The sequence below is a fragment of the Lichenostomus cassidix genome, chromosome 21 (assembly GCF_008360975.1).
Source record: "Lichenostomus cassidix isolate B80296 chromosome 21, HeHo_3.0, whole genome shotgun sequence".
NCBI classification, from domain to species: Eukaryota; Metazoa; Chordata; class Aves; order Passeriformes; family Meliphagidae; genus Lichenostomus; species Lichenostomus cassidix.
In genome coordinates, this window is record NC_139501.1 from 2978958 (window position 1) to 3000900 (window position 21943).

General features: G+C 48.4%; 1 protein-coding gene across 5 annotated transcripts in view; it reads left to right on the forward strand.

Moving 5' to 3' along the window:
- The first annotated feature begins 226 nt into the window (after positions 1-226).
- Positions 227-21943, forward strand: part of PRDM16 (PR/SET domain 16) — a 271281-nt gene continuing 249564 nt past the window's right edge. For all 5 annotated transcript variants that reach the window (XM_085080185.1, XM_085080190.1, XM_085080186.1 and 2 more), the window contains exon 1: positions 227-456. In XM_085080185.1, coding sequence (XP_084936311.1) covers positions 420-456 — 37 coding nt within the window. In that variant the 5' untranslated portion in view covers positions 227-419. The remainder of the gene's footprint in view (positions 457-21943) is intronic.

Consider the following 21943-nt stretch of genomic DNA (forward strand, 5'->3'; position numbering starts at 1 on the left):
ATAATAATAATATAATCATAATCACCTCTTTATAGGATGGCACCTTGATCCTTAAATATTGTCCAGTGTGTAAGGTCAGTGTGCGGAGGGTTAGGAGCGGAGAGGGCTGATTTTTCTTAAAGGGGCAGATCAGGGGAAGGCTGTGATGGTGCCGGCCGAGAGGAGGGGGCAGAGATAAGTGGTCTGAGGAAGAGGATAGGACAAAAAAAAAAAAAAAAAAAGGAAAAAAAAAAAAAGACCAAACCAGCCCGATGATGATGAATACATTGGAAAGTTTTTTTGGCCCTGGTGAGGGTGTCAGATTGAATGCTCTGTGCGCATGTGCGAAGGTGTCCAAACTGACAATGCTGGGGAGATGAAGATAGTGTGTAGCTGCTTCTGGGCTCAAGGAGGAGGAGAGGAATCCACACGCCGACACGATGAGATCCAAGGCGAGGGCGAGAAAACTGCCCAAAAGTAGGTCCTTTCTCTCCCTTCTTCCGCGTACCGGCGGCGGGGCCGGGGGCACGGAGCCGGGCCGGGGGCTGCGCGGTGCTGAGCCCCTCTCGCCCTCCCCGCGGCGGCCGCAGCCCCGCCGCCCGCCCGCCCCTGGGCGCGGATCCCCCCGCGCTGCCCCGCGCCGCTCCGCGCTGCCCCGCGCCGCTCCGCGCTACAGCGGGCTCGGCGGGCGGGCGGCGGGCGGTGCGGGGCCGGGGGAGAAAAGCGAAAGTTAGCTGGAAGTTGACGAAAGGGGATAGCGAGCTTTTTTTTTTTTTTTTTTTTTTTTTTTTTTTTATTGAGTCGTTCCAAGTCTTGTGAAATAATATTCCCGGGTCCTGAAATAGTGGGCGCTAGAGGTCTGCGTTTGGCATCTGCCGGCGGCAGCGGAGAGACGGAGCGCTGGAGAGAGGGGGGGAGAGAGACAGGCAGAGAGACGGCGGGGGGGGGCTGGGGGGGGTGGGAGAAACCCTTCTGGTCTCGGGAACAATTATCGAGGAGAGGGAAGGAAGAGAATTCGTAGCAAAAATGGATCCGGCTCTCAGTGAGGGGCTTTGGAGTCGCAGGTCCAGAGGGAAGATCCTGAAGGCAGCTCGGGTGTCCCAGCTGGGGGTTAAGAAGGTCTGGGGGAGGGGAGTGTGGGGGAGTGTCTTTAATTTTTAATTTTTTAAAATTTACTTGGGGGTGGAATTGAAGCTCGTAAGTCTCGCGCAGCTTTTTTTCCCTCCGTCTTCCAGCGGACTCTTTTCCCCGTTCGTTCTTTCTTCGGAGCCGTTTTTAGACTGGATTTTCCGAGCAGGAGAGTGTGCCTTTTGTAGGGAAAGCGGGTCCTGGCTGTCCCTCTCCCGCACAGTCCCGCTGCAAAGGCTCGGCTGGCTCCTCGGTGATTCCCTGCTAGGCTCGTTGGCAGCGCAGAATCCCGGAGCTCGGGCAGCCCGTCCGTCCTTCTTTTACTATTATTATTATTATTATTACTATTATTATTATTATTATTATTCCTACTATTATTATTTAGTTTCTGTTTCGCTCCGCCTCGGTGCGAAATATCTGCAGCTGCAGAAGTTCCAGCGCAGTCTGTGCCCCGCTGGAAACTCTGCTCCGAGGAGGCTCCGCTTCCCCCGCGTGGCTTTCCACGGGAGCCTCCCGGGGAACGTGGGAGAGCCGGGCGGGGTCGGGGGGATCCCCCCCAGGTGAGGGGATCCCCGCAGGTGATGGGAGCAGCCAGCCGCAGCCCCCCCTGCTCACCCCTCGGCGGTTCGGCTCCCCCCGGGGCCGCCGAGGGGTCAGGGGCGCTGGCCGCGCTCCGCACGTGGGCTCCGCGGCGGGTTTGGTCCTTCAAGTTCGTGATTTCGGGGCCTTTGCACGCCGCCAAGGTCAGCGGGCAGGGCTGGTCGCTGCCCCCCGGGATGATCCGCTGCCCCCCTTCCCGGGGAGCACACCCCTTTCCAGGGGGAACCCCGTTCTGCGACCCCCTCGCTCCAGTTTTCCTCACAAAACTCGCTTTGTCGCCGCGTTTGTCGCCGGCCCCGAGCTCCGGCCGCCGGTGCTGTTCTGCGGCGCCACGCAGCAGCCTCAGGCCCCGCGATCTACCTTGGTGTCGCGACATTTTCCATCGCGCCCCAGGAAGGTCCCCCTGTCCCCAAAGCGTGTCCCTGTGCCCCCCGAACACCTCCCTGGGCTCTGCGGGCACCGGCGCTGCTCAGGGCAGCCTGGGTCACACTTTCCGTGGTCAACATTGTCACCGCATCGCTGGGGCGTTATTCGGGAAGTTCTTTCAATTAATCCCGGGATTTCATATTGCTTTATTTTATTTTTTTTCCCCAATAAACACTCGTTTTAAGCGTCCCCGTTCAAATAATAACTTTTTAAAAATGTCGTCACTTATTGTTTTACATTGTTAAAGCGAGGAGGAATTTTCCGAGCTCTCTTGGCTGGAAAAGCGAAGTTGAATGGTTAAATAAGGTGGAATATTTCACTTTTATTTTCCTTTTATTTTCTTTTTCCTGATTTTTCCACCTTTTCCTTCTCTTCCTTTTCACTTCTTGAGAAGGCCCCGGCTTTTTACAGCTGTGCCCCCGCGGGTCCAGCGCGGCTTTTTGCAGATGTGTCCCCGGCGGGTGCGATGCGGAGCCGGCCGCGTTTCAGCGCGGCTGGAACCCTCCGTGCTCCCCCCGGGAGCTCTCAGCGAGCTCCTGCAGCTCAGGGGCTAAAAGCTTCTCGGTGCCTGGATGTCTCAAGAGCTCGGGGAAGGGCTGAGAGCTCCGCGGCCCGGAGAGAAGCCTCGCCGGCGGCGGGAGCTGCGGCCGCGGAGTGTCCGCGAACGCGGCTGGAAAACTGCTGTCGGGAGGTTGAGCCCTGATTAAAATCAGGTGTTTCACACAACACAAGGCCCAACGGTTTATGGGGTTTCAGCCGAGGATTTTTTAGGGATCACAGTTCCAAACGGTAGTCCGGAGCTAAGGTTTCAGTATCCCAGGAGTATTTATTTGCGAAACAGATTAAACACGGACACGAGTGTAGGGATCTCGCTGCGTTCCCACCGGCAAGGCAGTGACAACTTCTCCCACCGCACGGGACATCGCAGGTCCCTTCCAGGTCCCTTTCCTGGGTGCTGCGGCCCCGGGAGAGGCTGCGGCTGCAGGGAAATCCCGCACGGCCCCGCAGCGCGGCCGCCGAGCCGAGCCGAGCGAGGCAGCGGCTTTAAAAACACGCCGTGCTGTAGAATTTCATTTCATTGGACAATATTTTAAGCAGATGTGAGGCTCCGCTGGGAATTCCACTCCATTACCTGCCTGGGAAAGGGGGCGAACGCGTGTGCGCTGGGGTGGGAGAGGAATTCTCGGCGGTTTCAGCCCCGCTCACCGGCACAGCGGCAGGTACCGCAGGCGGCCGAGCTGAACCGGAGTCGGGAATGGTTCTTACTCTCTTTGTGGCTCCCGCCCGGGTTGGGAACCCTTAGAAATGGCTGTAAATCAAAGGACGAGGCTCGGTGCGGCTGCGGAGGTGCAGCAGCCCCGGGGGTGGCGGTGCCCAGGTGAGCTCTGCCCCCACATCCCCCGGGTTGTGCCCTGCGGCTCCGGGCGGCTCGGCCGGCATAGCCCCGGAGGGGATCACGGCACGGGCAGGTAGAAGGCCACGCTGCATCCCCTGCTCCACGGGCCTCGTCCTTTCCGCGAGAAAATAAAACCTGGGTGAGCGGGGAGAAGGTTCTGCAGCAGCCGGGGGTCTCGCTGCTGCTGGCGAGAGGATGCAGAGGAGGCGAAAGGCACAGGAGTTGGGCGCTGCACGCTGAAAGCAAATTCGTTTCCTTTCGAAATCCCTGATTTCCAGAGTACAAATATAAAATCAAACTACACACGGCCGGGCAGGATCGCAGGCTCTAAATAAATGCTCGTGCTGGCTAAACGGTGACTAATGTTTCTCCAGCCCCGTTTGCTTTTCACTATTAGGAACAGGACCGAGGCACAGTTCGGGGCCGGAGTTTTCAGGCAGCGCTGGTGCATCCTCCGGGCAGGCTGGATTGGCAGGGAAATGGTTGTGAATTCAGCTCTGCCGTCCCCGTTCCTCCATTTAAAGCTTTACCTTCGAAAAGGGAACAGACTTCCCGTTTACCGATATTTTATTCTTATTTTATTAATTAAGCGTGATGAGACAGCGAAGGGAAAAGGGAGAGGAGAGCTGGAGCCCAAGCGCCACTTCCCGGCTCATGGCTCCGTTTGTGCTCCCACAGTGGCTTCCTACAATCGGAGGAGGAAAATTTATGGCGCTTTCGGGCGTTCAGATTTTTTTCCCCATCTCCGAGGCTCTCCCTCTGCCCTGTCCCTGTACACAGCCCCGGCTCCGGGCCCCGGCAGCGCAGGGAGGCAGCGAGCGGCCGCGCTGTGCCCAGCCGGTGCCCTCGGTGCCCAGGAGCTCGCCAAGGCTCTCCCGGTGGGTGCGCAGCCCAGCGCAGGTGCGGAGCCGCCGCCGCCAGGTCCCCGCAGTCACCGAGTCCCCCCCTGTCCTGCCCCGGATCTGTTCAATTAGGCAATTAGGGATGCTGGGCAGGGAACGGGGGGGTTGATCCGCTAATTAAGGCGATGCGTAATTAGCGCTTCAACAAAAATCGCCGAGCAGTTAAGATTACTTCACTCTTTAAATTATTTTTCCCCCCCTCCGCCAAATCCTACAAATATAATGTATCCATTCCCCCACTCGTCCCGCGTGATTTATTGGGGAAAAAGCACAGAGGGAACAACTGCAGGGCGCATCCTCTGCTTGGCCTGGGCAGGAACTTGGCAAAGGAGGGGAGCGAGCTGCTGCTCTGACGTGGGGCACTGGCTGCTGTCACCCGCAGAGCAGCAGCTCCGAGGTGCCAAAGTGCTGCAGGGCTCGGGGGTTGGGGTTTGGCCCTCGCTGCTCGTGGGTGTCCAGGCAGCTCGGACGAGGTGCGCGTGATGTCCACCCACGTGTGTTTGCATCGCTGGCGTGGCTGGGCAGAAATATAAGTTTATAAAGTGCATCAGAGAAAGGATTGTTATCGTAATTTCGCCGAATTCCCGATTTCGCTGAATTCCCGTTTCCTATAAAACCTCCTCTCCGGTGCGAACCGTGTCTGTGCAGAGGCGTTTGTCTGTCGGGCTGGCAGCGCACATACAAAGGTCTTACAGCACGCAATAAAATCACAGCTACCGTCTGGTCACCAACCAGAACGCTGTGTGCACAAATCGCGCTCAATCTGTATTTTAAAACAACTTCGCTGAACACCTAAACCTGCTTTAATTTTAGCCTTGGCGCTGGGACTGCTGCGTGAGTTCAGCGATAGCAGAGGAGGTGTTTAATGAGCTAAAGGGGGATAAAAATAAAACCAGCATTTTCCTGAGGGTTGTTAGTAAAAATACCTGGGGGAGACCCTGAGGTCGGGAAGAGCAAAGAACTCCCCTTGTGTCCCCAACGCAAACGGTGTCCCCAGGACAGGGGAATCCCGAAATGAGCAGGGTTGGGAGCAGCCAGCCGGCAGAAAGCTCAGCGCACCTGAAGCGCGCACCATCCCCGCTCCCTCGCAGGCAAAAGGCAAGGCAGCAGCTAGGATTTCACAACATTCCCCGCAGTAATTCATCGCTGCCGCTCGCTGTAATGATCCCCCTGCTCGTCGGGCGGGTGGGAGAGTTCCCCGAGCGGGGCTGCCGGGATTCTCCAGCCCCACCTGCGCCGACAGCCCCAGTTCCCATCCGATCCCTGAAGGGAATGACAAGGGAATCTCCCGTGCCGCAGGGAAATCGCGGCTGCGCTCATTCGTGTTTGCAAAGCGCCCGGAGATCCTCGCAAGGAAAGGCCCTATTGAGTGAGAAGTGTTATTATTGTGATTATGGCTATGATTATTATGGCTTATGTGTTTTATAAAAGCTCGGTGCTGTTTAATGCGGTGCTTGAAAGACAAAGGCCTGAGAAGTTTGCAAACACGAGGGAGGTGAGGCTCAGTAGCCACCTGGATGGTGGGGAAGGAGTTGAGATCCTGCGGCAGGCAGGGCTGGGAAGGGAGGAGGTGTGTGCGGTGACTTGTGCAGGGTCCTGGTGACAGGAGCAGGAGGAGAATCCGCATTTTTCACAGCTGCTTTTGCCCTTCTAACTGGAAAATTTACATTCTCTCTGTTTATTATTATTTCCACACCCCCCTCCCCTCTTCTTGCATTAAACTTCTGGTGTGTGAAATTGTTCAGTGGAAGAAAACTCCACATTTCCAGCCCAGACCCTCTCTGTGGCACAAGGCTGATGTCACCTGGGATTATTTGTGTCCTCCGTGGGCCACGACAAGCTCAGGCTTTACTTCCACCACTTGCAGGCTCTCCCCTATTACCGGAGATGTTTATTTTTCCCCCCAGTTAGAGATTATTTAAACGACAAACTCGCGCCTTTCCCAACGGTAACTGCAAACACCCAAATCTTGGCCGAGTAATGATTTTCTCATGCCTGTTTCCCCAAAGATATTGTTCATCCCAGGGGGGTGAGCGACCAGCACATCAATAAATAGATGTACACAGTGTCTGTCTGCACTCGGGGATGGAGACATCTGAAGGAGATGTGCAAACACATTCGTTCCCACTCTGGCTAACAGCCTGTTGATATGTCACTGCTGCAAGAATCCAAAATTCCTGCTGGGCTTTCTGATCTTAAATACACCCTTTTGGTTGGTTTTTTTTTTTTTTCCCCTCTAGAGGAATTGCAGGTCAGGGATGTTGGAGTGGAAAAGATCTACGACCTTATTATTTCTTTTATTTTCCTAATGGATTTTCATGCATCAGCGCTAGCTCCTCATGGCTGTTTATTTTCATTTTTATTGCAGCTGGGTCTGCGTTGTGCAGCGTCCCAAATCTGTAACGGAGTGTCCCTGTCCCGAGGAGGATTTCTTCCTCCTCTTCCTCCCCTTGGCACCTTCTTTGCTCCTAAAAATGAAATATGACTTTCATCCCTGTGCTAAGTGTGCTTCATGCTTCTGAATGCTCATCCCCTGAATAAGGAGATTATTTTATCTTTGGGTTTGGTTTTTTTTTGTAATTGGGAAGAAATTTCCCTGCAATGAGGGATGTCTTGGTGGATAAGGTTGGAAAGTGAATTCCTTTTCCATGGATTTTAGTGCTTCTGTGTGCAGAGGTGTGCAGGACAGTGGGAGGAGGGAAAGTTTCTGTGACTGAACTTTCATCACATGCCCTAAAAGAGATGTTTTACCCCAATTTATAAAAATAGTCCATAAAGGGGATTTTTTTTTTGTACCACTGAACCCACTTTTGTGCAGCAAACAAGGCCACAGGTCCTCTTGGGGAGACATTTTCCAGGTGAAAATAGACTGAGACAGCCAAATTATTTCCAGTAGGCCACAGAATAATGCTCCCATCACGGTAAATCTTGCTCTGCGCCGAGCTGCTGTGGAAAGACTTCATCTTCTCTCCACCTTTGCCTTTTTTTGTAATGATATTAGGGACAAGAGTGGGGCTGGCTGGACCACAGCCCTCCCCAAAGCAGGCACTGCACAGGCTGAAGTGTCAGCCCAAAAGAAACCAGGTGCTGATTTATTTTTGTCTCGATGGTTTTACATCTTTCAGGTGTTTTGCTTTAAGGTCAGCTTTGGAGGTGCTGGGGGGGATTTTTTTAGGGTTTTTTTTTTTTTTTTCTGTTGTTCTTGGCTTGGGAACTCTCCCAGCAGAGCCCTGAGACACAATGCCTTGGCCTCAGCTATTGGGATCAATTTAGCCATCATTACCAGATAACGCTGTCAGCCCGTTTGAGATCCATATTTGTTTAATAGTTAATGTTCTGGGCAAAATACAGAGGGTGGGGAGAAGTCAAACTGCCCTGAATGCTCTGCTTATTTTATATCCACTATAACTATTTTTGTCCATGAAAATTGGCTTAATTATATCAATGGAATGTTTCTTTTTCAATTCTGTAGGCAATTAGTCCATCTTGCTGGCTGCAATTTATTTTAATAAAAAAATAAACCAGTGGCGTGTTCAGTTCCTCATCCCCTGGGGACAAATGCGATTGGTGTGTTTAATTTCATTAACTACAATGCGGCCTACTGGAAAAATGTATAAAATCAGCTTTATACAGCTTAAACACTGGCATTTGAAACAAATCATTACTGCATTAGCTGTCACCCTGGTAATTCTAGAATCCAAGACAAAAATATTATAGCTGTTTTTATAACCCTCTGCAAATACACTGTTAAAATAATTTGTAATCATTTTTTAAACATGGCCTGATGTTTTCAGTTAAAATATCTTATCACCACCAGAGAAGGTTGGCTATTCATTATCGCATGGAGGTTTTATTGAATGATTCATGGGTTGCTTCCCCGGCAGAAAATCCCCTCCTGTCTGCCTGAAGCTCCCTGCTTTGGGGATGGACTCTCAGCACTCACTATTTTTGAACCAAATTCGTGTTGCTCCAGTTGTAATTCCAGTTTTAGGGAGGGGAAGAGCAAGGAGCAGGTTTTTTTTCAGCAGTGCAGATGAGGAATATTTGAAAATTCAGCATCATTTCCACCACCTCCTCCCCTTCTGCAGCTTTAATTTCCAGGAGACCCAGTGGGCAACATCTCAGTGTTCCTCTGGGCTCTGAGGTGGCAGGGAAGAGGTGAGGCTGTGCACATCCCAATTTATGTTCCCAAAATCAGCCCTCAGCCCTGATTCTGTGAGGTTTAGCCCAGCACGGCCCATCTGCACCCAAATATTCACCCTCCACACACAGATCCTGCTCAGGTTCACACTGCATCCCCTTCACTCCACCAGGATATTTTTCAGTCCAGCCACAGAACTGTTATTTGTTGATTTTAAAATGCATTTTTTCCCTTATGTAAGAGCACCCAGGGCTGGTTTAGGAAACATGGGATCAGTGATTAATGCTGGGCACAGCACCCATGGCCCATCCCGAGCTGAAACTGATAAAATTCAGGATTTTTTGAGGCCAGACTCTCCACTCATGTAAATCAGCACCAACATCAATGAAGCTAATTTTCACCAGCTGAGGACACAGCCCCAGAGGTTTTGTGTGTGTGTGCATAATAAAATGTACAAATCTGGGTCTATAACTGCTTTAAGGGGTTCACTTCCAGCGCTGGCAGATCGATATCTGATGGAGAAACACAGCTTGGCTCGGGTTGCTTTTACTCCTCAACTCAAGGAATGATCCATTCTATAACCTCAGCATTTTTCAGACAGATTGCTGTTTTCTGAAGTGGCAAGGACTTCCTTTCCAGGGGAGTAATCCACAGAGGATGGGCCACACTGGACATGAGCCATCTGCTCCCTTGCACGCACTCAGCTTTATTTATTTCTCTTCCCTTGCCCTGCTGTCATAACCAGTAGTTCATTTTCTTTCCCTATCTTTAACTTTACAGCGGCGGCACCTTGTTGGAAGTGATACCAATTTATTGTTTTATTGGTGTGGCAGGGCAGGGGAAAGAATCAGCTTGATTTCCTACTCGGGGTGAAATCACTTCAGGGGGACTGGAGAAGCTCAGGGTGGTTTCTCTGGTGGGTTTGGAGGGCACAGGGTGGCTGTGTGGGGTTGGGATTGGGATCACAGCTCTCTCTGGGCTCTGTGGGGTGTCAGGAAAACTGCAGGAAGAGAGGGGAAAAAGAGATTTTTTCTGTCATTGTGGCAGAGCAGCTTTACCTGAGTTTTAGGCTCAGTATTAGGTTGGGATCAGCTCCAGCCAAGAACTGCTCCCAACTCCAGGACTGTGCTCCTTCTCTTTTTCTGGGGTCAGGATTTATTGGCTGGAAGGAAATGCAGGAAGTTTGAGCCCAAGTTTTGCTCTGAACGCGGAAAAGTTGCAGAATGGAGCAGTGGTGGAACAGGGGCAGCTCGTGGTGTTAAAACAAAACCAACTCAGAGCTCATTGGAGCAACATTACCTGCTGCAGGAAGCAGGAAAAGCAGGAATTTGGCATTTTACTGAGCTGACAAAGTAACTTTTCCAGCTTAAAAAAATAATTTACCCTCAGCTACTCCATCTGGGAAATGGGAGGGATCCACTCGCTGTGATTTCTGGATCAGCATCTCATTAATGACCTTTGGGTTGGTCCAGCTCCCACCGAGCTCCTTGGGATGATTTTGTTGAATTTTCTGCATCACAATTTTCCTTTTTTTTTTTATTTTTTGCAAGTTCCAGATCTGGCTAAAAATCCTTCGTTCCACCTCAGACACCAATAAAAAAAAAAGCTTTTGTTTACTTGTAGTCTGGCATTTTCTTTCCTTTCAGGACAGTGTTTAGTGTTTTTTATTTCATGGCAAATGGACCTTTTGGGCTCAATCACATAAATGAATTTTTAAATGGCTGTGCTGCGAATTCATGTAGTATAAAATTGCTCCACCATTTTCCCCCCTCTGTTTATAGAAAAGGACTGGTTTCATTTTATATTTTACTACCTAAATGTGAAATAAAGGACCTGCACAACTTGCGAGTGATCATATATTTTATTTCAGAATTATCACATAGGGATAAAATAAATTTAAATCCCTACATGGCACAACAGGCAGATTTAAAAGGAGTTGATACCTCGTGGAGAACTTTGAAAAGCCCTTTGCTCAGCAACAGTTCTGCTCATGTATCCCATATAAGAGAATAAAACCAGAGCTTGGTTACTTTGGGAGTTCTTAAACATTTCCTGCTAGAATTCTCTGCAAGTCTTTATCCAGGGAAAGTTCAGGGGAGAGTTTGGTTCTTTGTCCTCTGCTCCTGATAGTGTTTATTAGGGAGGGATTTTCACAGGTGAGCCTGCAGGAAATCCAAATTATCTTCACTGCACTTCTTAAGGAAATGCCTGAGGAGCTACTGATGCTCCTTCAGACATTCAGAAATTCCTCTTTCTCCATACAAATCCCCATACAAACCCAATATCTGGGCAGCTAAGACCTTTTAGATAATTCCAGTGCTTCCTCAACTGATTTTTTGTGGGGGGTTTATGATTATTTATAAAACAAAGGTGCACCTGTGAAGCAAAAAGACAACCTGGGAAATCTCCCTGCTGGGTTGCCGCAGCTGTTGGGAGCAGCAGGTGGATGATACAGATGTTCCATGGCTCCAAGTGTGGTTTTATTTTCCTCTCTTAACTCACTCGTGGCTTTTTAAGTCCCATTTCAGATAAGGCAGTGGTTTTGGGTGGCTCTGGAGGTGTCCCCAAGGTTGGTGACACTGCAGCCACGGCCAGAGAGTTTCTCCAGTGCCCAGGAGTCAATTCCCAGCTAAACATTGATTTTTGGAGCAGCAGTGTCTGTTGCAGTAGATCAGGGCAAGGAGCCTGTGTTTAACACCCATCCCTAAATCCATTTTTACCCAATGGGCAGTGACCAGACAGGGGAGTTTTTTATTATTAAGTATGGTGGTTTAGCAATTTGTGAAATAAGTCTGGAGGCATTAAGCAGAGCAAACCCTGCAGCAGAATTAATTCTGTTCAGCACCTCCTCAGTGCTCCTAGGGCTCTGATATCAGGGGAATTTGTGTTTTATTGGGGAATTTGGCTTTTCAGGCAAGGAATAAGGACCTGTGGGCTGGGCTGGGGGAGCTGAGGTGGGTCAGAGGCTCAGCCCAAATCCCACAGCGGAGAAAACCCACAGAGCAATGGCTCTGCTCACCCTCCCTGCCTGGAGAATTCTTGGTTATTCACTGCAGAATCCAGAGTTTGATAAATGAGGTTGGGGGAAACAGTGAAATAATGGGAGATTTTGGGAGCTCTGCTTCGGTTTTAGCCCCTGAGTGAGAATCCCAGGGGTGGAACAGAGCAAACTGAGGCTCATGCCTAACTCAGCACCAGGAACTGGGAATTCCAGCATGGAATTTTGCCTTTCACCCTGAGCAGCTCTTCAGGGCCTTGAGGGAACCTTTTCTTTATGGCATCAAAACCTCACTGCTTGGAGCCCAAAGCCTGCTGAGCACCTTGGTGGTTATCCCATGGGCTTTGCTGGATTTTGGAGCAGGTCCTGAAGGCACTGAGCTCTTTGGGACATCCATGGTATTTCCATAAAAAGAGTTTTTCCTTCTATCTGAGTCCCTGTGTAGCACTGGGTAATGATTAACCAAGAGGCTGGGGTGGGATGGATTTATTTCCATGGAAAAAATCAGCCCTGCCTTTGTCTCCACTTCTAAAGTTCTTGTCGTGTGGCCTGGCTTTTGAGTATTTGTCAGTGTGCTCGGTGGTTTTTTAAAATATTTTTTTTAACCTGCAATTTGTAGAGTTCTCTGCCTGATTCTTCCCAAACATCCCAGAGCAATGTGTATTTCTGCCCCTTTCAAATCCCACTATGAGTGGAGTGATCCCATTCCACAGCAATATTTTGGTAATTGAAGACTGAAGAGACAACTTGGGGGACTTTCACATCAATATATATATTTTATAACTGTATATCTGGTCAGAGTCACAAGGCATAATTATGCAAAGAGTTTTCTTCTTGTTCAAAGCGGCAGGTTTTTAATCTTTCTTTCTAATTCTTCCAACAAAATGACTTCACCCATGTTCAAAATGAGAAAAAACCCCAAAACCAACCTGCTGATGTATCTCTGCAGAGGTTAAATATTGGCAGAGTGGCCATTTAGATCCTGTGCCTTTAGAACAAAAAAAAATCAACAAACCAGCACTCTTGAAAAATTACGGAATTCTCCTTGCAGTGTCGGGTTCCAAGATAATGATGTGTCTGTGTGTGAAAATATTAAATTGCAATAACATGCAGAGTGAGTGGCTTTCTGAATGGGGTATTCAGTTCACAGCTTGGACTATACATAAAGCTAGTGAGTGACAGAATACAAATGGTGTCATAAAACATCAGGGGAATTTAGAGCCAGCCTCAATCTTTTTGATCTATATTCTATCTGTGGAGCCTTCCCCATCTATCTTTAGTTAATGAAACAGTTCAACAGATTTAATTATTTATCACTGTTTAATGTCAGGAGTTATCAAAACAGATTACGCTTCCCCCTGCACACTTCCAGGTATTAGGAGGACTCTCAATGTCTTCACTGAAGTCTGGGATGTTTCCTGTGCACAGATGGTGCTTTAAAACTGGGTTTAAAAGAGGTTTTTAAAAGTTTTTAAGCCACAGTTGTTTGGTGACAGCAGATGCTGAGTTTCCTTGCCTGTGAATAACTTTATTCCTACAACTTGGCTTGTTTATTACACAAACTGCTTTGATTCTTCCCAGAAAATAGAAATGAAAATTCAGTTTACCTTGGGATGAGAAATGTAACAGAACAGGACAGCTCTGGGAGGGTGGCAGTGACCCACCTGTGAGAGAGCCCAAAACCAGAGACAAGCTGAAAAATCACCCAAATCACTGAAATCACTACAAAATCTGCCGTTCCCATCCTTGCACCCCAAATCAGCCCCAGCAGGGATCATAGAGCTCTGTTAACCATCATGTCTAAGCGTGTCCTTGTGCTTCCCACTGCCTGCTCCTCTCCTGTGTTGATGCACACAAAATATTTTATGGAATTTCTGCTCAGCCCTGCATCCCAACCCCCTCTGGAATGCTCCCACCTGCGGATCTCTCCTTTCCTAGCAGGAAATTTCAGCACTGCCACCCCCCAGGAGGACACCAAGCTCCTGTCTCCTGGCAGAGGTGTCATTGTCCCCTCCCAAAGCTCCTAAAAGCTCCTAAAAGCTCCCATTTATTCCTGAACCTCATCCCCTCGCTCCACGCTTCGGGATCCCCCTCAGCCCGACCACCTGGGTCTCCTCCCTTGGCAGCTTTGCTAAGAAATCATTCTTCTCCACCCAAGCTCTCCCTTTCGCCGTGGTTTTAAGTTGCTGCCCACCCCCGACAGATGACCCTCGTTCAAAGGGAAGCCCGGAGGAGGCTGCTGGTCCCTCTCGGCCTTCGTCCATTACCAGAGGACTGAATCCTGAGGGGATCTCTCGGGGGAAAGGCCCGCTCGGCCCACCGAACAGAGTGCGGCATTGTGAGCGCAAAGGGCAGGGGGATAAAGGAATCCAGGCTGGATTTTCCCCTCACAAAGAGACCTCAATACTTTGATTCAGCGGAAAATGGAATAATGCTGCCAGGGTTGCTCCCAAAGCCACCGGCAGCTCCGGGCCCTGAGGGCCGCGGCCTAGGGAAGGGCTGGCTGGGAGAGGAGAGGGATTTGCACTGAAATGAGATTAAATCGCCCAGATTTCCACCTCAGGACAGTTGGGTGGGTGGGATGGTGTGGTTTGGTGGGCAGAGGTGGGGCTTTATGACCTTGGAGGACTTTTGCAAACTAGCGATTCCGTGATTTGATTGTTCTTGGTGTGAAGTGAAGGAATGGCACAGGGAAGGAGTTGGAAGGGGCTTTTCATTAAAGCCCTGTCATCACTTGGGAAAAAGCCCCACAAAACTCCCCCAAATCCTCACTGCGCTGATCCAAAGGCCTAGGGCATGGCTGGCTGTGAGGGGAGAGGGATTTGCACTGAAATGAGGTTAAATTGCCCAGATTTCCACCTCAGGATGGATGGATGGTTGGGTGGGTGGGATGGTGCGGTTTGGTGGGCAGAGGTTGGGCTTTATGGCCTTGGAGGACTTTTGCAACCTTAGTGATTCCGTGCTTTGATTGTTCTTGGCTTGGTGGAGGAACGGTACAGGGAAGGAGTTGGAAGTGCTGCTGAGGGGTTTTCATTAAAGAACTGTCACCCCTTGGGGAAAAACCCCACAAACCTCCCCAAAATCCTCACTGCGCTGATCCAAAGGCCTAGGGCACAGCTGGCTGTGAGGGGAGAGGGCTTTGAAGGCAAAATGAGATTAAATCGCCCAGTTTTCCACCTCAGGATGGATGGTTGGGTGGGATGGTGTGATTTGGTGGTCAAAAGTTGGGCTTTATGACCTTGGAGGACTTTTGCAACCTTAGTGATTCCGTGATTTGATTGTCCTTGGTGTGAGGTGGAGGAATGACACAGGGAAGGAGTTGGAAGTGCTGCTGAGGGGTTTTCATTAAAGAACTGTCACCACTTGGGAAAAAACCCACAAACCTCCCCAAAATCCTCAATGCGGTGATCCAAAGGGATCCTCTGCACTTCACCTGGATAAATACCTGGAGAAAACCAAACCCAGGTGAATCCAGGGCAGATTTCCTGGGGGAGAGGAGAGGAGAGGAGAGGAGGAGCTGCTGTTTTCCTCTGCAGGACGGGATGTGCTGTGGTTTGGTGCTCAGGGTGGTCAAAGGTTGGTCTAAACTGGTGCTTTTTGGCTGGTAGAAAGATGAAGCAGTAAAGGGAAAAGAGAATTTATTTTGGTTTTAATGGGATTTTAGGTGTGCAGTTCGTCAAAGGTGAAAACATGCCGAGAAGCATCTCTTGTATAATGCATATAGAATTTTATGGACTTTGTAAATTAGCATATTTACCTAAAATTTCTCAATAAACAACTTAATAGATGAAGCAATTGTTTCTCTATTCTAATTACTCTCCTAAATGAGATTATAGTTGAGTTTACAAAATATGTTTCAGAGAGAGAGAGAGAGAGAGACTTCATCTAAGGTTGGAGCCTCTAGTTTTGGGATAGCTTTGAGCTCTTGGCTTCTTCCTGCAAATGTTTGGTTTTCCCATTTTGCAAAACTTCTAAACTAAGTTAAATATCAGACGACAAGAATTACAAGTGTGTGGGGCTAAGGCATGAAGAGTGTGTGTAAAGGGTACAAGGAAAGGGAAAGGGTATAAAAATGTATAAAAAGGGTATAAAAAGGAAAAGACAAAATGGTGTGAGTTTCCCCTTTGATTAAACAAATGATTCTTTGCCTAATTTGTCTGTGTTGGCTATTATTTTTTTTTTATGAAACATGCACTTAATTAAGTAAGAGAAATACAGAAACATGTTTATTCTCGAGATTTATGCGAAAAATGAGAACCCCACTGAAATTTCCAGTAGTGAAGCAATTAAGTAATGGAATTCCACAGTATAAACATGGTATAATTCAACTATAAAACCGATGTCTAAGTAATGTTAATGAGCTGACTTGAAGCTACAAAGGCTCGAAAAGTTCAGTCACAGATGAAAATGGAATTTGTTCTCAATTATAAGTGAAAGAAAGTTGGTTTGAATGAGGGATAGGCTCCAGCTGGAACCCCCAGATAACTTCCCCACGCTTTGGGCTGACAGGTTGCAGCATTTGCCGTGGGTTGTTTAAATCTTTATCACAGAAACTACTGAAATATTCTATTTTCTGCACTGTAACATAAAGCCTGAGAGCCACAACTCGGGGATGGTGTCTGAGGGAAGCAACTCAGACCAGACTGATGCTTCAGCAAAGCTCCAGCTTGAAAGCTGACAAAACGTGGGGGTTTTGTCTCAGCTTGAACTTCGAGTTTGCATTGAAATTTGGCAAATCTTGTAGCTGGCAACTCGAATCCCTGGTTTTTTGTGGAGTCATCCCCTCCCAGGCAGTGGGAGCACCAGGAGGATGGAAGGAATGGGGGCTTTCAGTGGGACATTCTGAGCAGCGAATTTTAGTTATTCCTAAAATTTATTATTTAGTTATTAGCAGCGTTTCCTTCGCTGCTAATACTTTTTTTCCCCCCCTTCTAAATTCCTATCTATTTTGGTAAATCTCTTCCAACCCTTTTTGCAGAGCATGAATGAAGCAGTTTGCTGTGAGGGGCTGAGTGCTCAGGGCCACTCTGCCAGCCCCAGCCCTGCCATTCCTGCTTTTGGCCAGCTCCCGAGGGTTTTCCCTGCTCTCCACGCTCCATTTTCCTTTCTTCTCCTATTCCACTTCAGAATGTTGTTTCTGTCACCTTCTCAGCCCAGTAAATAGCGCGCCGAAGATTTATGGGGTTTAAACTTTTAATGCCATAACAGATTTTATATATTTTTCACGGCATTATTCAGATGTGTGATGTTATGGTTTCGCTCAAGTTCTGGGGCAACTGCTCCGAGGAGCTCCTTCCTTGTGGGCAGCTCCTCCTTGCCAAGCTTGTATTTGCACTTGCTCTAGAGCAGGAGGGAAGGAATGTTCCATAAATGTTGCACAGGATTAAAGGATGGAGACTCAGAGCCTGAACCTGCAGCCTGGAGGAATCACCAACCACAGTTTGCCTTTGAGAGGTGTCTGGGCTTCCTCCTCCTCCCTCCTCCTTCTTCTTTCCTTCTCCTTCCTTTTCCTTCCTCCTCCATTCTTCTACTTCCTCCTCCTTTCTCCATCCTTCTTCATTCTTCTTCTTCCTCCTCCATCCTTCTCCACCCTTTTCCATCCTTCTCCCCCCTTCTCCATCCTTCTCCATCCTTCTCCTTCCTCCTCCTTCTTTTCCCATCCTTCTTCATTCTTCTTCTTCCTCCTCCTTCCTTCTCCATTCTCCTCCTTCCTTCCTTCTTCCTCCTCCTTCCTGCTCCTTCCTCTACCTTTCTTCTCCTTCCTCCTCCTTCCTCCTCCTTCCTCCTCCTTCCTCCTCCTTCCTCCTCCTTCCTTCTTCTTTCTCCTTCCTTCTCCACCCTTCTCCATCCTTCTCCATCCTTCTCCTTCCGTCTCCCAGGCTTTCCCAGCCCAAATCACGTGTGGGATGATGTTGTCACACTCGAGGGAGGACAGGGAAGCAAAGACCACTCAGGGTTGCTGAGAAGTGAGGCATTTTGGGGGTATTTTGGGTGAATATGGGGTTTTTGTCTTGGTTTTTTCTGTGTTAAATCCTCCTCATCTGTGGCTCTGAACACCTTGTGCCCCAGGGTTTGGGCTGTGGCACTTTGGTCACCCTCACTGTGAGTCAGGGATTGTCCCTCTGGTGTTGGAAAGGTTTCCATCCTGAAAATCCATAGGGAAATTTACAGGTGGAGAGGAATAATCAACACAGAATGCTGAGGAGGGCTGGACTCCCTGCTCGTTTTGGGGGAAATTCCTGGTCTTTTCTCTCACCTTTTCCCTATTGAATATGAGACCATTAAAAAGAAAAGAAAACAAAAGAAAAATCCACCTAAAATGAATTAATTGAGGGGCACATCTGCTTGCCCCGGGTTGCTTTCCCAGTGATCCTAATTCTGCAGAGTTTCACAAGTTTATAAAACATTAACTACTTCAGCAAGAACAACAAACATTGTTCCCTCCTCACGCAGCTCCCAAACCCAGCTACCAGATGGACTCGGCACCCAGCAAGGGAATATTAATTTTGATGGAGAAAAACCTTGGTGTTCTGCGTATTAAATTCTGCGCCCTGGGAAATGCAGCACAGTGGATGTGTGTGTCGGTGCTGAGTGCTGTCTTTGTCTTTCATCTATAAAAACACCAATTAAAGCAGAATGTAAAAACCTGCAGCAGGTTTGGGGTTGTGCTGCCGAGGTAAATAAAAACGAAACAAAAGGTGTGGCTAGGTGTGTGAGGTCATTAAAAGTGCATTGTTAAACCGCCGCGTGCCCCGAAATTTCCGAATTAAAAGCTGAGCAGGAGCACATCTGGAGCGGGAAATCCTGAATTCTGCATTGGGTCTGTGCTTTATTCACCAGGAATTCTGTGGGGGGAAAAGCTCCTGGAGCCTCACCTTGCAAATCCCCCTTTTGCAGCCTCTCCCGTGGTCAGCAGCACCCCTGGCAGCTTTAGCCCCAGGCTGGAGTTGAGCTCCAGATGCTGCTGCTGCTGCTGCCAAATCCAGGCACTTTGAACCATTCCAGACCAGAGCCAGCCTGGAATATTCACTGCTGTGCCTCCGTGTGGAATCAGGGAAGGGGATGAGCTGAGAATTCAGACTGATCCTGTGCAGGTTAAAATGTGGAATGTCCCATCTAAACTCTTGGTGCCTCAAGGTGCCCACAGAGTTCTGAGATTTTCCCTTCATCCACTCAGAGTCCCAGAGGAGCTTCTGGCATCTTTGGAAGGTTTAATCCAAAGCCCATCAAGAGCTATAAAGATCTTTCTGTTAGAATTATGGAATTGTGGAATTACAGAATGGTTTGGGTTGGAAGGGATGTTAAAGATCACCTCATCAGGGACACCTTCCACCATCCCAGGTTGCTCCAAGCCCTTCCAGCCTGGCCTTGGACACTTCCAGGGATCCAGGGGCAGCCACAGCTTCTCTGGGCACCCTGTGCCAGGGCCTGACCACCCTCACAGGGAAGGATTTCCTCCCAAAATCCAACCTAAACTTTCCCTTTTTCAGTCTGAACCCATTCCCCTTCTCCTGTCACTCCGAAGTCCCTCTCTGCATTTCCTGAAGTCCCTCAGACCCTGGGAGGTGCTGTGAGTTCTCCACACAACCTCCTCTTCCCCAGGCTGAACATTCACGACATCCTCAGCCTGAGAACTTTGATTCACCCAGTTCTGAGTTTGCTCCTCGGTGTGTGAATGGAACAACTCCTCCCTGCCACTATTGGCCTTATTAATAAATATCTTCCTGGGCAGAGCTCCAAGGTTGAAGGTCTCTGGTACAACAGAGGTGACAAAAGGTCCCTTTATCACCACTGCAGTGCTGTAAGGGTGGTGAAGTCCCATCCAGAATCTTCTCCTGGCACAGGAGCAGCCACCTTGGTAAAGAGAGAGAAAGGGGGGGAAAAAAAAAATCATAAAATCTCTCTTTGTGCCACTCTCCCCCTGCAGAAAAAGCTGAACATCTGATTTAGGTTTACTGAAATAACAACAGATGTTTATCTTGTATTGTATGGCACATGGCACTACATCCCATAAACCCCCTGCTGCAGCTTACAGCCGAATTTCTGCTCCCTCATTTGGACACTCGCAGGCTTTGTGCTCCTTCTGAAATGTTTTCCTTTCTCTGGGGCTTAATCTGCTACCAAAGTATTTGTAAGTATCACGTTATAAAGCGTGAAATGAGGAATAGCAAAGGAGATTTTCAATACTTCCTCCCACTAAGCACAGCGCTGAGCAGCTCCTTACCTGCAGCCCCAAAGAATGAGAAAATTGTGCAAACTTGCTGGAGTCTTGCATTAAGAAGGATCCACTCGATGTGTGGGGTTGGGAAGAGATCAGTAGGGGAAAAAATCCTGTCTTGGGGAAGCAAAAGTTGGGGAGGGGAAGTGTAGGGGGGAAAAAAATTCAGTTTTTCTGGGGTTTGTAAAAAGCAAAATATTTTCACGTTTAAAATCTACATTTATTTTACTAGGAAAATAGTGAATGCCTGTAGTGGGTGTATATTTATATATATATTTATACACAGTTACTTAATTCCAATTATTGCAGCTGCAGAAAACTCTGCTGTGGGAGAAATGGCAACTTTCATCCAGCACTAATCTGTAACTGTTTGTGAATGAAAATAAACGACAGAATGAATTCAGGAAGGATTTCTTCATGGAAAGGGTGGTCAGGAACTGGACAGGGAGGTTTGGAGTCCCCAACCCTGGAGGTGTCAGGGAAGGACTGGAGGTGACACTGAGTGCCCTGGGCTGGTGACAAAGTGGGCACTGGGCACAGGTTGGGCTCGATGGCCTTGGAGAGCTTTTCCAACCTCAGTAATTCCATGATTCCAGGATTCTTGATGCTCTAGAGGCTGAATCCTGGCCTGAACAGGGACATTGTGTGGCTCACAAGGTGACAAAATAGCAGAGATGGACAAGAGGTGTCTGAGGAAATCAGTGAGGAAGTGGGAGCATCCTGATCCTGCCCAGCAACATCCCTGCCTTCAGATTTTTTAAAATATTATTTCCATTTCCTAGATATTTCTGAGCTCCACTGATCCATGAATGTTGTGGCTTCTCCTTCAGCATTCTCCCTGAAACATGGTTTATTTTACATTTGACCAAACGCAGCCCTCCTTTGTTTCCTGCGCTGAATTCTTTATTTATTATTTCCTAAAATGATTCGATTTTCCCCCCTCCTTCCCCACACATCTGATTGCAATAAGCTGATACAAAATAGAGCCGAGAAACAAAAGGCTGAACATGCTGATAATGTACATTTGGTTTGTATTTATCGTTTTAAGATGTGTTTTAATTGGTTCACTACCAACATCCTGTAACTTTCAGTCAGACACAAGAGAAACCTGTTTCATTTTAAAGTCAGTTAATTCCTTCCCCCTTTCAGCTGGGAGCACTGGGCAAGGCCCTACTGTAGTATCTCCAGGTTTAATTTCATTATAGCATTATTAAAAAGAGGATTACAATGCATTTGGTTCGGTGATTCTCCCTTGTGAAATGGGTTTTTAGGAGAAGAACGACACAAAAATGTGTTTTGCTGCCTTCATGCGTAATTTAAAATGAAAATATGCAGCTATAAACCTCAAAATAAACAGTTTTCTTGTTAGCCCAGAAGCTTAATCTGCTTAGTTTAATGAGGAGAAAGTGGGAAGGTGACAGAAATGCCACCGTGAAGGACTTACCTACAGCAAAATTGGAGTCAATGGGGTAAAGGTGCCACAACACCTTTATAAAAAAATAAAAGAAAAAAAATAGGAATCGAGGAAAAATGGGTTGGAAGAGCAGCTCCTCCATCCCATAACCACCAGCAAGGGAAACATCCCCTTGCTGGGTGTGCCAGGAGTGTGTTCTTCAAAATTCCAGCATTTCCTCACTCAGACAGCTCAGCAGAGACTGGAAGCTCCCGGCTGAGAACTGGAGCGCTGAGGTTCAGAGCCTCCCGAGAGCTCTGCGTGCAGCAAACAGGAATTGGTTTGGGGAAGTCTTGTTGAGCAGGAGGTCAGCCTGGAAAACCACAGCACAGTCCCTGCTGACCTTGCCCTTTATGAGGTCACTGTCACTGCAAAAGTCTCATTTGGAGTTAGCCGTTTTCATAAATATTTCAGATTTTTCGAGGTACAATTGTCCTTTTGCTCCTACTAAAATCGGAGCTAATTAAAGGAGTTTGGGTATTTCTATTTTCCACCTCGTTGCAGCATATTTTATGCAAAATCCTGACTTTGTTTCATCCATGATTATTCCAAACCCTACATTTAAACCCACCTGGCAGCTTTTGTCCTGCTGGGGCTGAAATGGCATCAATGAGGTCTCAGCCACACCGTGAGGATGCTGAGCCTCCTCTCTCTGGGGGGTTTGGATGATCCCACAGTCTCAAAATTCTCAAAAACCAGACT